The sequence below is a fragment of the Siphateles boraxobius genome, unplaced genomic scaffold, assembly GCF_051911475.1.
Source record: "Siphateles boraxobius isolate OS27281-9 unplaced genomic scaffold, OSU_SipBor_1 137, whole genome shotgun sequence".
NCBI classification, from domain to species: domain Eukaryota; kingdom Metazoa; phylum Chordata; class Actinopteri; order Cypriniformes; family Leuciscidae; genus Siphateles; species Siphateles boraxobius.
In genome coordinates this window covers 2,230,001-2,242,500 of record NW_027508741.1, presented here as the reverse complement: position 1 = coordinate 2,242,500, position 12,500 = coordinate 2,230,001, and the positions used below count along the sequence as shown (strand labels likewise).

General features: G+C 39.0%; 2 protein-coding genes across 3 annotated transcripts in view; both read left to right on the top strand.

Moving 5' to 3' along the window:
* Positions 1–1,164, top strand: part of dennd4b (DENN/MADD domain containing 4B) — a 70,285-nt gene extending 69,121 nt beyond the window's left edge. For both annotated transcript variants that reach the window (XM_077229978.1, XM_077229979.1), the window contains one exon: positions 1–1,164. This exon is cut by the window's left edge and continues 2,430 nt beyond it. The gene's annotated coding sequence lies outside the window, so the exon portion shown is untranslated.
* Positions 1,165–2,196: 1,032 nt separating this feature from the next.
* LOC143738050 (immunoglobulin superfamily DCC subclass member 3) overlaps positions 2,197–12,500 on the top strand; it is a 36,260-nt gene continuing 25,956 nt past the window's right edge. Inside the window, exons 1-3 of the mRNA XM_077229909.1 lie at positions 2,197–2,385; positions 11,077–11,149; positions 11,229–11,534. Coding sequence (XP_077086024.1) covers positions 11,303–11,534 — 232 coding nt within the window. The 5' untranslated portion in view covers positions 2,197–2,385; positions 11,077–11,149; positions 11,229–11,302. The remainder of the gene's footprint in view (positions 2,386–11,076; positions 11,150–11,228; positions 11,535–12,500) is intronic.

The following is a 12,500-nucleotide window of genomic DNA, read 5'->3' as shown; positions in this document are numbered from 1 at the left end:
TAGACAAGCTTTGAGCTCGTGTTCGTGTCAGATGTGTCCCGACCATCATCATCTGCATCTGGACAGTTATTTAGTGAACTAGTCATGTGACAGCAGTGTCACGTGATCATGCTTTTATCCAGTCATTTTAAAGGGTTTGCAGATTGGCCAGTGAGACGCTCTTAAACACATGTGCTCTTGATCTGACATCATCATCGTCTTCGTTTACTGAAACACGACTCATGCTTGATCACGAATCATTCTTCGAAACATCAGAGCGAGTGATCTCATTTAATATATTTCTTTTTTCAGTAACACTTTACAATAATGTAAACATTAGTTTGTTAACATAAACATCACTCCGTCAGCATTAATCTCGGCTTGTTCATTTCAACATTTACTGATGCATTATTTTATCTGTTAATATTATAGCTAACACCATTAACTACTGTGAATTATAGGAAAGCTTTAACATTTTTTCTCAATAGAAATACAGTACAAAATTATCAAGAGAAAATTGATGCATTGAAGCTTGTAAATCACACAAATTTAATTTAAATATCAATAATTTGCAATGACACAGATGATGATTTTCATACATCATGTTTTGAGTGATGCATTTTGGAGGTAAATGTGCTTGATTTCATGACAATTATGAAAAATAATAATATTTATAGTAAAAATAATCTGTTAGTTCATGTTTACAGTGCGTTTACGAATGTTAACGGATGCAACTGATTTTAATAATGCATTAGTACATGTTCAAATCTGCATCCAGTCACAGCTCGGATTAATAAGTGTTGTTCACGTGAACTAATGTTCCTGCAGATCCAAGCGTCTCATGTCCGTGTGCTTTTCTGTCTGTATGAGTAATAATGGCTGTGATTGTGTTTTAAAGCAGAGTTCCTGAGGAAACTAGGATTTACGCACATCATTTAGTCTTAATTTCATCTGTGAGGATTATGATCCTGATCAACTGTTTATGGCATTAGAGGAAATGATGTCGTTCACTGCAATAACCAGCGGATTCACCAGGGACGCTTCGTTTATAAAGTTTAACCACAAAAGAGAGATTATAAAGCTATATTTAAGTTTTCATGTGTTTGCTGTGGTAATTTATATTGATGTGACCTTTGACCTTTGTTGTGAATGTTGTTTTGTTTTTTAAGAAAAGAGTTTTAAAAACCTTCGTTCTCCATGTGTGTTTTCTTCACATCTGTCATGAGATTTAAAACTTTAACCAGATCAAATATTTCAACCGTATTAAAAGATTGTTTTTATGAAATTAGAGCGAGAATTTTTAGTATTTTTATATACATTGTATTGTAAGAAATTAGAAAGAAATATAATTATATATAAATAATATATTTAAATATATGTAGGACAAAATATAATATTAAATATAATTATATATATATATTGCTGAAGACATTTGATATATACTTTTTATATAAGTAATTGGGAAGATATATAAATATATTAATACATTGCTCAAGACGTTTGATTTTAAATATATATTTATACAATGTTATACGATTTAAAAGATGATTGATGAAGGTGATTTATGAAATTAGCACATTAGATATATAGTTACTGTATGCATAAAGAAAATAAATATGTATATAATTAGCTTGTGAAAATTGATAGTTAAAATATAACATTTTGAAAGATGTTTATGAAATTAGCTCAAGACTGATATTTTGTATGTACCTTTTATATAACAAATTACAAAAAAATATATATTTTTTTACATTTATATTTTTTACAATTACAATTTTTAAAGGATGTTTATGAAATTAGCCCAACGTGATATTTTAATACATACATTTTATGAGAAAATGGAAAGATATATATGTATATAATTATATTTCTTCTATTATATATATATATACATATCACAATATTCCTTTATATAATACTTTATAAATATATATATAATACCGGTATATTTCTTTCTATTGTATATATATCTTGTGCTAATTTTATATATCATGAATTAAAAAAAGAAAAGGTGGAAATCACTAATTTAGTGGGAATCAATAATAAAATTGTATCTATTATTAAAATATATATATATATAGAAATATATATATCTTTACCTGATTAAGAGGATCAAGAGTAGCGCCGCTGTACCCTGCGTGAGGGGCGTGTCCTTGTCTCCCACTGCTCTCTGATTGGCTGATGGCGCGTGGCCCCGCCCCTGCTGGAGAACACATCTGATAAGCCTCGCGCTCAGAGACTCAGAGAGGAATATTGTGATTCTGGAAGAGGAATAAAGCAGCTGTGAGGAATATTGGGATTCTGGATGAGGAATAAATACTCGCGCTGGATTTGCTCTGTCAGAGAATGAATGTCCTGCAGAAATGAAGCGAGTCTCGGTTGTGCTGCTGCTCTACACACTCTCAGGTGAGGCGCAGAACTTCTTCATCAGTGTCTCAGCGGCTGTGTCGCTTCTCTCGTAGTTCAGGAAATACCTGTGTGATATATCATAACTAATAACACTGTTCCTTTAATGCAGACACTGATCATGTGAATATTAGTGGAGTCGTTCATTAAAGCTTTAATGAGTTATCATTATCTTTATCTCATTATCGGAGATCTGCTCGAATCCTTCACTTCATTCTCATTCTCATTTAATATTGATGCTTGTATGTTATTGATAACTTTATATTGATATTAGTTCTGTAACAAACAATTATTTTGATAATGAATCCGTTGATTAGTCTGTGACTTCTTCAGATGTCTGTCATGAGTTTGAGATTTTTATGAAATTAGCACTAGACTTTTGATATCGTGTGTGTGTGTGTGTGTGTGTGTGTGTGTGTGTGTGAGAGAATGATTCAGTCACTGCAGGAGCTTTGCTTCTGAGTTTGTTGAAGTTCATGTTCGTGAGACAGACAGACCCGAGCCAGACATTGACCCTGACCTTTGACCTGACCCTCATTATCATATGACTGGGTCTTTAGGGTCGGGGTCAGACTGGGTGGGGGGTGATTGAGATCTCATTATTAGGGCCCGTAATCCTGAGGCAGCTGCCACACACACACACACACACACACACACACACACACACACACACACACACACACACACACACACACACACAGGGTTCACAAGGTTAATCCAAAAGATCTACACCGCATGTGCCTGTGGTCAAACTCTCTTCTGTGTTTGTATCACAAGCATTCTGCTGTAACACACACACACACACACACACACACACACACACACACACACACACGCACGCACGTGAGTGGCGACTGCTTCATTTTCCTAATTAGCACCAGACTCTATTCAGCACTGTGGGAACCAGATCAGTGTCATGAATATGATAATTTGTCACTCACACTAGCTAACACACACACACACACACACACATTCTAATATGATGATTTGATGCTCAATTTTTATTGGTTCTACGTATATTAACTTGATACTATTTTAACACACTATATTAGTTCTATATGATTCTATATCTTACATTGATCAAAAGCGACTGTAAAGACATTTATAATGTTAATGCACACACATGCACTCTCTCTCACACACACACACACACACACACACACACACACACACACACACACACACACACACACACACATATATATATATATATATATATATATATATATATACATATATAATGCCTCTGTGAAATGTCCAGATTATAGAATATTGGACACAAACTCTCAAACACACACACACACACTCACACACACACACTCACACACGCCGCTGATGGTCTTATTAGCGAGTGTTAATTGAGACGAGATGCTGTGAGTCATTTAGACACTCGAGCGCTGAAGAATCCTGACAGAATATGACATAACTCTAATATGATGATTTGCTGCTCGAGAAACATTTATGATTATCATCAGTGTTGAAAACGGCTTCATATTTTTGTGGAAACTGTGATGCGTTTTATTTTACAGGATTCTTTGATGAATATAAAGTAATCTTTTGCAACAATATAAATGAATTTACTGTCACTTTTGATCAATGTAAGCTATATATAATCAATATAGAACTAATATAGTGCGTTAAAAATAGAATCAAGTTCATACAGAACCAATAATAATTGAGCATCAAATCATCATATTATAGTGATTTCTGAAGGATCATGTGACACTGAAGACTGGAGTAATGATGCTGAAAATTCAGCTTTGATCACAGGAATAAATTACACTTTACTATATATTCACATAGAAAACAGATGATTTACATTATAATAATATTTCACTGTTTTACTGTATTTCTGATTAAATAAATGCAGCCTTGGTGAGCAGAAGAAACTCTCTCAGACAAATTAATAAATCATAATTATTCCATACTTTAGAACATTAATGTATTTGAGCTGTTCTGTTGACTCTCATCAGGTGCATCATGGGATGCTTTAAACACACACATTTATTTTATTAACATTACATTTTAAAAAGAAATTCATATGTAGACTCAATAGTTGTGTACTTCAGGGATTCTCTATCGTTCATCAGACGAACCTGTTTAAGCTTATATATTTTCTTGAGATTTTAAGTTAATATTTCAACACTTTCTTAACGTTCTCTGATGACGGTTAATGCTCAAACACATGAGATATTAAATGTTGGATTACTGTCAGTAGATACGAAGTCTTTAAGCTCATGTTTCCCATGGTAGTGAATCATTAACATATTCATACAGGTCCTTCTCAAAAAATTAGTATATTGTGATAAAGTTCATTATTTTCCATAATGTAATGATAAAAATTAAACCTTCATATATTTTAGATTCATTGCACACCAACTGAAATATTTCAGGTCTTTTATTGTTTTAATACTGATGATTTTGGCATACAGCTCATGAAAACCCAAAATTCCTATCTCAAAAAATTAGCATATCATGAAAAGGGTCTCTAAACGAGCTATTAACCTAATCATCTGAATCAACTAATTAACTCTAAACACCTGCAAAAGATTCCTGAGGCTTTTAAAAACTCCCAGCCTGTTTCATTACTCAAAACCGCAATCATGGGTAAGACTGGCGACCTGACTGCTGTCCAGAAGGCCATCATTAGCTGCGTTTACATGGACACTTATAATCGGATTGACGGCTCAATCGGACTAAAAAACCTTCATGTAAACACCTTAATTGATCCGATTGAGCTCGATCCGATTGAAATTTCGATCGGATTGAAAGGGGTGGTTTACTCCTTTTGTAATCCGATCGAGAGAACATGTAAACACTTGATCGGATTGAAAACCGAAACTTAAAGGACTGCGCATGTGCAATGACGTTGAAATAGCGTAATGACGTATGACGCGCGGAACAAGCTGTTCTTCCTGTTGAATAAAGTGAATATAAATGAGTGTTCCGTCATTAAAAAATTCTCATTTCACCCAGCGTCTGTGAAGTGGAGCAGGACAACGTCCCACCAGTGCTTGTTTCAGATTATCATCCATGGACGACTGGTTTTGGGCGCGTGGTTTTACTGCGTTTTCAATAGCAGCACGGCAAAACGGTTCATGCTCATCGTCTCCGAATCATGACCAGAGACGGATAAATATTAAGTCTGCTGTTTAAAAATAATAAAGAACCAATAAAGGAGAATAGTTATGCGCGAACAGCGGCATATTCGTGCAGTGTGCGCATGTCAAAAAATCAATTCCGATTTGAATCTTGTGACATATAAACCCGCACATCAACCCGATTACTTTATTTATAGTTCATGTAAACACCGTGTTCGGATTCATCAATCGTATGGATTTCATTCCGATTGTGTCCATGTAAACGTAGCTAGTGACACCCTCAAGCAAGAGGGTAAGACACAGAAAGACATTTCTGAACAAATAGGCTGTTCCCAGAGTGCTGTATCAAGGCACCTCAGTGGGAAAACGCTGCACAACGAGAAGAGATGACCGGACCCTGAGGAAGATTGTGGAGAAGGAGCGATTCCAGACCTTGGGGGACCTGCGGAAGCAGTGGACTGAGTCTGGAGTAGAAACATCCAGAGCCACCGTGCACAGGCGTGTGCAGGAAATGGGCTACAGGTGCCGCATTCCCCAGGTCAAGACACTTTTGAACCAGAAACAGCGGCAGAAGCGCCTGACCTGGGCTACAGAGAAGCAGCACTGGACTTCAGGCATTTTGGCATTTCCTTCTCCCCAGTCTTCCTCCAGACTCTGGCACCTTGATTTCCGAATGACATGCACAATTTGCTTTCATCCGAAGAAAGTACTTTGGATCACTGAGCAACAGTCCAGTGCTGCTTCTCTGTAGCCTCAGGAATCTTTTGCAGGTGTTTAGAGTTAATTAGTTGATTCAGATGATTAGGTTAATAGCTCGTTTAGAGACCCTTTTCATGATATGCTAATTTTTTGAGATTTTTATGAGCTGTATGCCAAAATCATCAGTATTAAAACAATAAAAGACCTGAAATATTTCAGTTGGTGTGCAATGAATCTAAAATATATGAAAGTTTGATTTTTATCATTACATTATGGAAAATAATGAACTTTATCACAATATGCTAATTTTTTGAGAAGGACCTGTATATCATGATAGTATGATTAAGTATAACTAAGTGCAGAGTGTAAAAACACTGGTAATATACCATGGTACTTGTTCAGGGCGTGTCCTAGTGAACAATAATCAGATTATAAATATCTCTAATGGTTATCGAACATTTGTATAATAGATTCAGCATAATTTCAAGGCGTTTGACTCCGTCTGCGAGGCTGTAAGTGTTTTCCTGCGGGTTACATGGTCACACACACACACACACACACACACACACACACACACACACACACACACACACACACACACACACACACACAGACACACACACAGACACAGACTCTGATGAGCAGATGTGTGTTTCTCAGTCTTCATACAGCCGTGAACTTCAGAACACAATAAAGAGAGCAGGAGGAGGAGCGGCTGATTCTCATGACCTCTAGGCTCTGAGGTCACAGTCTGGGGGCGGAGCCGAGCCTCATGATTGACAGTCTGGGGTGGAGCCGAGCCTCACGAGTGACCGGCGCAGGGAGGCCGCATCCTCCAGTGCTCTGCTATTGTGAGGAGAGAAAACAGCTGTGGCTTTAGACACTACTGGTGAATCTCATTTAACTAGAGCCAAATAACAACCAAACCAGACCAGACCAAAACAAACCAATAAAACAGACAAGATCAGACCAAACCAAAACAAACCAGACCAAACCAGACCAGACCAAACCAGACCAGACCAAACCAGACCAGACCAAACCAAACCAGACCAGACCAAACCAGACCAAACCAGACCAAACCAAACCAGACCAGACCAAACCAAACCAGACCAGACCAGACGAAACCAAACCAGACCAGACGAAACCAAACCAGACCAGACGAAACCAAACCAAACCAAACCAGACCAGACCAGACCAGACCGAAACCAAACCAAACCAGACCAGACGAAACCAAACCAAACCAGACCAGACCAAACCAAACCAAACCAGACCAGACCAGACAGACCAGACCAGACAGACCAAACCAGACCAGACCAAACCAAACCAGACCAGACCAAACCAAACCAGACCAGACCAGACCAAACCAAACCAGACCAGACCAAACCAGACCAGACCAGACCAGACGAAACCAAACCAAACCAGACCAGACCAGACGAGACCAAACCAAACCAGACCAGACCAAACCAAACCAAACCAGACCAGACCAGACGAAACCAAACCAAACCAGACCAGACGAAACCAAACCAGACGAAACCAAAACAAACCAGACCAGACAGACCAAACCAGACCAGACAGACCAAACCAGACCAGACCAGACCAGACCAGACCAGACCAAACCAAACCAGACCAAACCAAACCAGACCAGACCAGACCAAACCAGACCAGACCAGATGAAACCAGACCAAACCAGACCAGACCAAACCAAACCAGACCAAACCAGACCAAACCAGACCAAACCAGACCAGACCAAACCAAACCAGACCAGACCAGACCAGACCAAACCAGACCAGACCAGACCAGACCAGAGGAAACCAAACCAAACCAAACCAGACCAGACGAAACCAAACCAGACCAGACCAAACCAAACCAGACCAGACAGACCAAACCAGACAGACCAAACCAAACCAGACTAGACTAGACCAGACCAAACCAGACCAAACTAGACTAAATCGAATCAAATTAAACTGGACCAGACCAAGCCGCTCATACAAGGACTCAATATTTAAAAAAACCTCTAGAGTTTCAGTTCTTATAGTAAAATGTTGTTGATCTCACACTTCTATAAAACCTCTTACTCTCACAGCATTGTTTGTTTTCAATGTCTTTTTTTTTTTTTTACTTTGGCAGTCTGATCGTGTAATTAGTCTAAATGGAAGGCCTTTTTGCATTGCATTGTGGGATACTGTACTGTTTGTAGGTAATGAGTACCAGACTGCAGGAATGATTGGACAGTTTTCTGAACACACAAACATTCTACTTGAGTAAAGGCCTGTTCACACCAAGAACAATAACTGTAACCTTAAAGTTGAATGTTCTTGTTCTGTCATGATAACTCTCGCAGTGATTGGCTGGGTAATGGATATATGATGATGTTGATATGGTCTTGGTGGACTTGATCTGCTGGTGCTGCTGCAGAGTAGGTACGGGACTTGCTACTGCCAAAACATACATGACACATTATTGTGAGAAAGCAAGACACACTGCTGCTACCCAATATATCATACATGCATGAGCCGTAGCAGATCTACACAGGTGGAGCTGGGGAGGAGGAGGGTTTCTGAAGGTTGAGCAGCGAGCTCATTGGCTACAGATACAGCAGGAACCAATCAGCTGTGCCCTATAGAGAATGATGTCATACAAGCAGATTGAGTTAGGACCTATTAGCCTGTGTATTTATTATTATATTTGTGATAGATATCATAATAGTTATAGTTATTATAAGTTATCATTATAGTTCCACACTGGTGTGGATGCAAGTATAGTTATTGCTATGGTTATCGTTATAGTTAACTTTAATGTTATAGTTATCATTAGTCATTGTTATGGTTATCATTATAGCTGCCATTATTGTTTAGTTATCACTATAGTCATCGTTAGTTATAGTTATTGTTATGGTTATTATAAGTTAATTATCGTTATAGCAGCCATTATTGTTAGTTATCACTATAGCTATTGTTATGGTAACCATTATAGTTACCATTATTGTTATAGTTAGTGATTATAAGTTATGGTTATATAGTTACTGTTATTGCTATAGTTATCGTTAGTTATTGTTATGGTTATAGTTACTGTTGTAGTTATTACTATAGTTATAGTTGTCGTTACAGTTCTGGTTTTTGGTATGAATGGATCCTCATGAATCCACACACTCTTGCTTCTGTGTGAGAGTTTGGTTTGTTTGTGTAGTGATTCGTGTCAGAGAATCTGAGGAGTGTCTGAAGTACACCTGATCTGAGGTCATGTGACCAGTTCTGAGGTGACCAGGTCAGACCCTGATGCCACGAGTCTGGGTTTTCCACGCGAGCGCGTTCAAGTTCAAGTGTGACTGCAGTGTTTTGTGTGTGTGTGTGTGGCAGCTGCGAGGGGGGCGGTGTGTGTGAGTGATGGTGTGGCATGGGAAAGTCACCCTCACACACACTGTGAAAGACACTCGCAGCGCCACGGGGCGGAGGAGGGGCAGATGCTCTTCAGACGGGGCAGAATGATGGGGCAGGGGCAGTTACGGGCGGGTGGGGGGGGGCGGAGCCGCATTGTGTGGCTGTTTTGGGTTTTGTGTGTGTTTGTCTGAGTGCTTCTGAAAGAGCCATCAATCAGACGCCCGCAAGTCAAGTTTAAGTTCAGTGGAGATGAATCACTTTGATTAAAGACGTTTTAAATCCAAGCAGAACTGAGAGATCACCGTATCTATCCACTGATGCAAGTGTGTGTGTGTGTGTGTGTGTGTGGGTGTGTAAGTACTGAGCTAAAGAGATGAATATCACAGAGCGGACAGACATCTTTATATGCTTTTTCTCATTTCATTTTGTTTATGGTTTTATTGGGTTTTTATGCTTAAACCAAGAACAAATATCTGCCAATGGCGTAAAGTTATGTCCGCTTCAATCCACTTGTTTTCCTTTGAATTAGGTTTATTTGTCCCCATTGACAGATTCTTCATTACTTCATTTTGATCAGTTTCTTATTAAACCACACTTCTGATCTCATATCATTTTGCTTCTCCATTAAATGTCTTGATTTAAGAATGTTTAGATATTTGTATTAGAAAACAAGAGAAAAATACTGTGACAGAACAGCACTTTTTTTTAGGTAATATATTAAATATAGTTAGAATAGTAGAATTTAAAAATAGTTATTACACGGCTCTGTGGAATGCTTGATTCTGATTGGTCAATCGCGCTGTAAATTATTCCCAGATATCAGCCGCTGAGAACAGGAACACAAACTCATCCGGGTCACTTAAGTCAGCAGCGCTACACACTCGCTAGCAACGGGTTTTGCGTTTGGTGAGCTAATCAAATATTAAAACTCAGTCAAATCAATATTGTGTGTAGAGTTATTTAATTATGCCATCCAGTATCGTGGACTCACTCTCTCTTGTTTCATACAAACGCAGCAGCGGCCATTTTGTGAATATGTTTTGTACACTGTTGGATTATAAGATACAAACAGGTACGATTTTAAAATCAATATTTCTTATCTCCATAATTATTAATGTGTTGAAATGCTGTGTAATAAGTGTTATGACTGTATACCGTATCTCTTAAATGATGAAACGGTTCTCTCCGCGGAAGCTTTGCGTTTAAAGACATAATAAAATATTTCAACTCAGATCAATATTTCGTGGCTTATTATTTACTGATGTGGCGAGTATCCGTGTAATAACGGGATAATGTACTTCCAGCCGGTTGTTATCTCAGAATAAACCCCCTTCAGGTGTGTGTGTGTGTGTGTGTGTGTGTGTGTGTGTGTGTGTGTGTGTGTGTGTGTGTGTGTGTGTGTGTGTGTGATAACAACCGGCGGATGTAGATTATCCCTTACTTAATCTACGTGTTTTATGAGCTTTTGTTTATCTGACGTTATATGAATATGAGTAACAGTTTTCCTCCATCAGGATTTCATCGTCCCTCATGATGCATCATCATCATCATCATCATCATCACCATCTTCATCATCACGAATCGTTCGTAAGCATCAGTTCCTCTCAGAATAATCCGACGGATGTCAGTTGTATTCCTCATCATGTCCTGTGCTCTTGTCCTGCAGGTTTGGGCGGAGCTTCAGAGTTGGCGTTCATCAAAGAACCCAGTGATGTCATTGCCGTGAGGGACCGCCCCCTCATGCTGGACTGTCAGGTGGAGGGGGAGGGGCCTATCACGGTCACATGGCGACGGAACGGCGTTCCCGTAACTCCCGGAGCGCGGGCAGCGGTTCTGGATAACGGGACGCTCCTGATCCGAAACTTCCAGAAGCGGCGTGACGGTGGCGAGAGCGACGCGGGCGAGTACGACTGCGCGGCGCAGAACCGATACGGGCTCCTCATCAGCCGCAAGGCACACGTCCAGCTGGCCTGTGGGTGAAGCACACACACTCCTCACACACATTCAGAGAGATAAAGTGCTCTGATAGTTTCTCCTAGATAACAGTGAGACTGAATGGAGATTGACTGTTCCTCAAACTGGGCTCAGGTTTTGTCAAAATTCTCATCGAATCATCTGAGCTGCTCCACATTCATTTAATTCGTCTGTTTTAGGAGAAATATCTGAGACAAAGTTGATATTTTAAAGTGCCCCATTATGCTTTTTGTATATTACCTATAATGCAGTGTGTGATATAGCTGTTTATGAATGTAAAAGCACTGCAAGATCACAGTGCAGATAAATGAGTATTTGTCTCCTAAAAGAAAGAAGTGATTCTGAACTGCTGAAATGAGTCGTCAGTAATTCCAGTCTCACTTCCTGCTGAAACTAATTTGCATAATGCCCGCCCTATGGTCTTGATTGGCTGAACAGCGTCTCTTTGCTCCGCCCTCAAACACTGTAGTTTATCTGAGACTGGAAGTGTTTGGTTCCTGTTCGTGTCGAGGAGACGTTGAAGAAAAGCAAATCCACTTTGAGATTGATGCGGTAAAACCCACGCCATCGTCACTCTTCCTATCAAGAGCTGAGATTCAGATATGATAATGAGCGTTTGCTTTCTGGCCAATCACAGCAGAGCAGCTCTCAGAGAGGCGGGGCATAAAGAGACTGAATCTTTGATCAGAGTTTCAGACACTGAGAGGAAAGAGCTGAAGCTGCAGTGGAGATTATGAGGAAATTAAAGTGTTTTTGATCTTGGATGCATGAGAATCTGTTGTAGGAGAAAACAACATTAGCAACCTTTAAAAGAGAATAATATGGGCACTTTAATATACTTTAGTTTAAAATGCTAGTAAGCAAAAATCACATTCCTTCAGTGAATTGATGTGCATTGAAATTTATTTATTTTCATCAGTCATTAATTTAGTCAATCAAACATGTTTATTGGTGCACACGAATG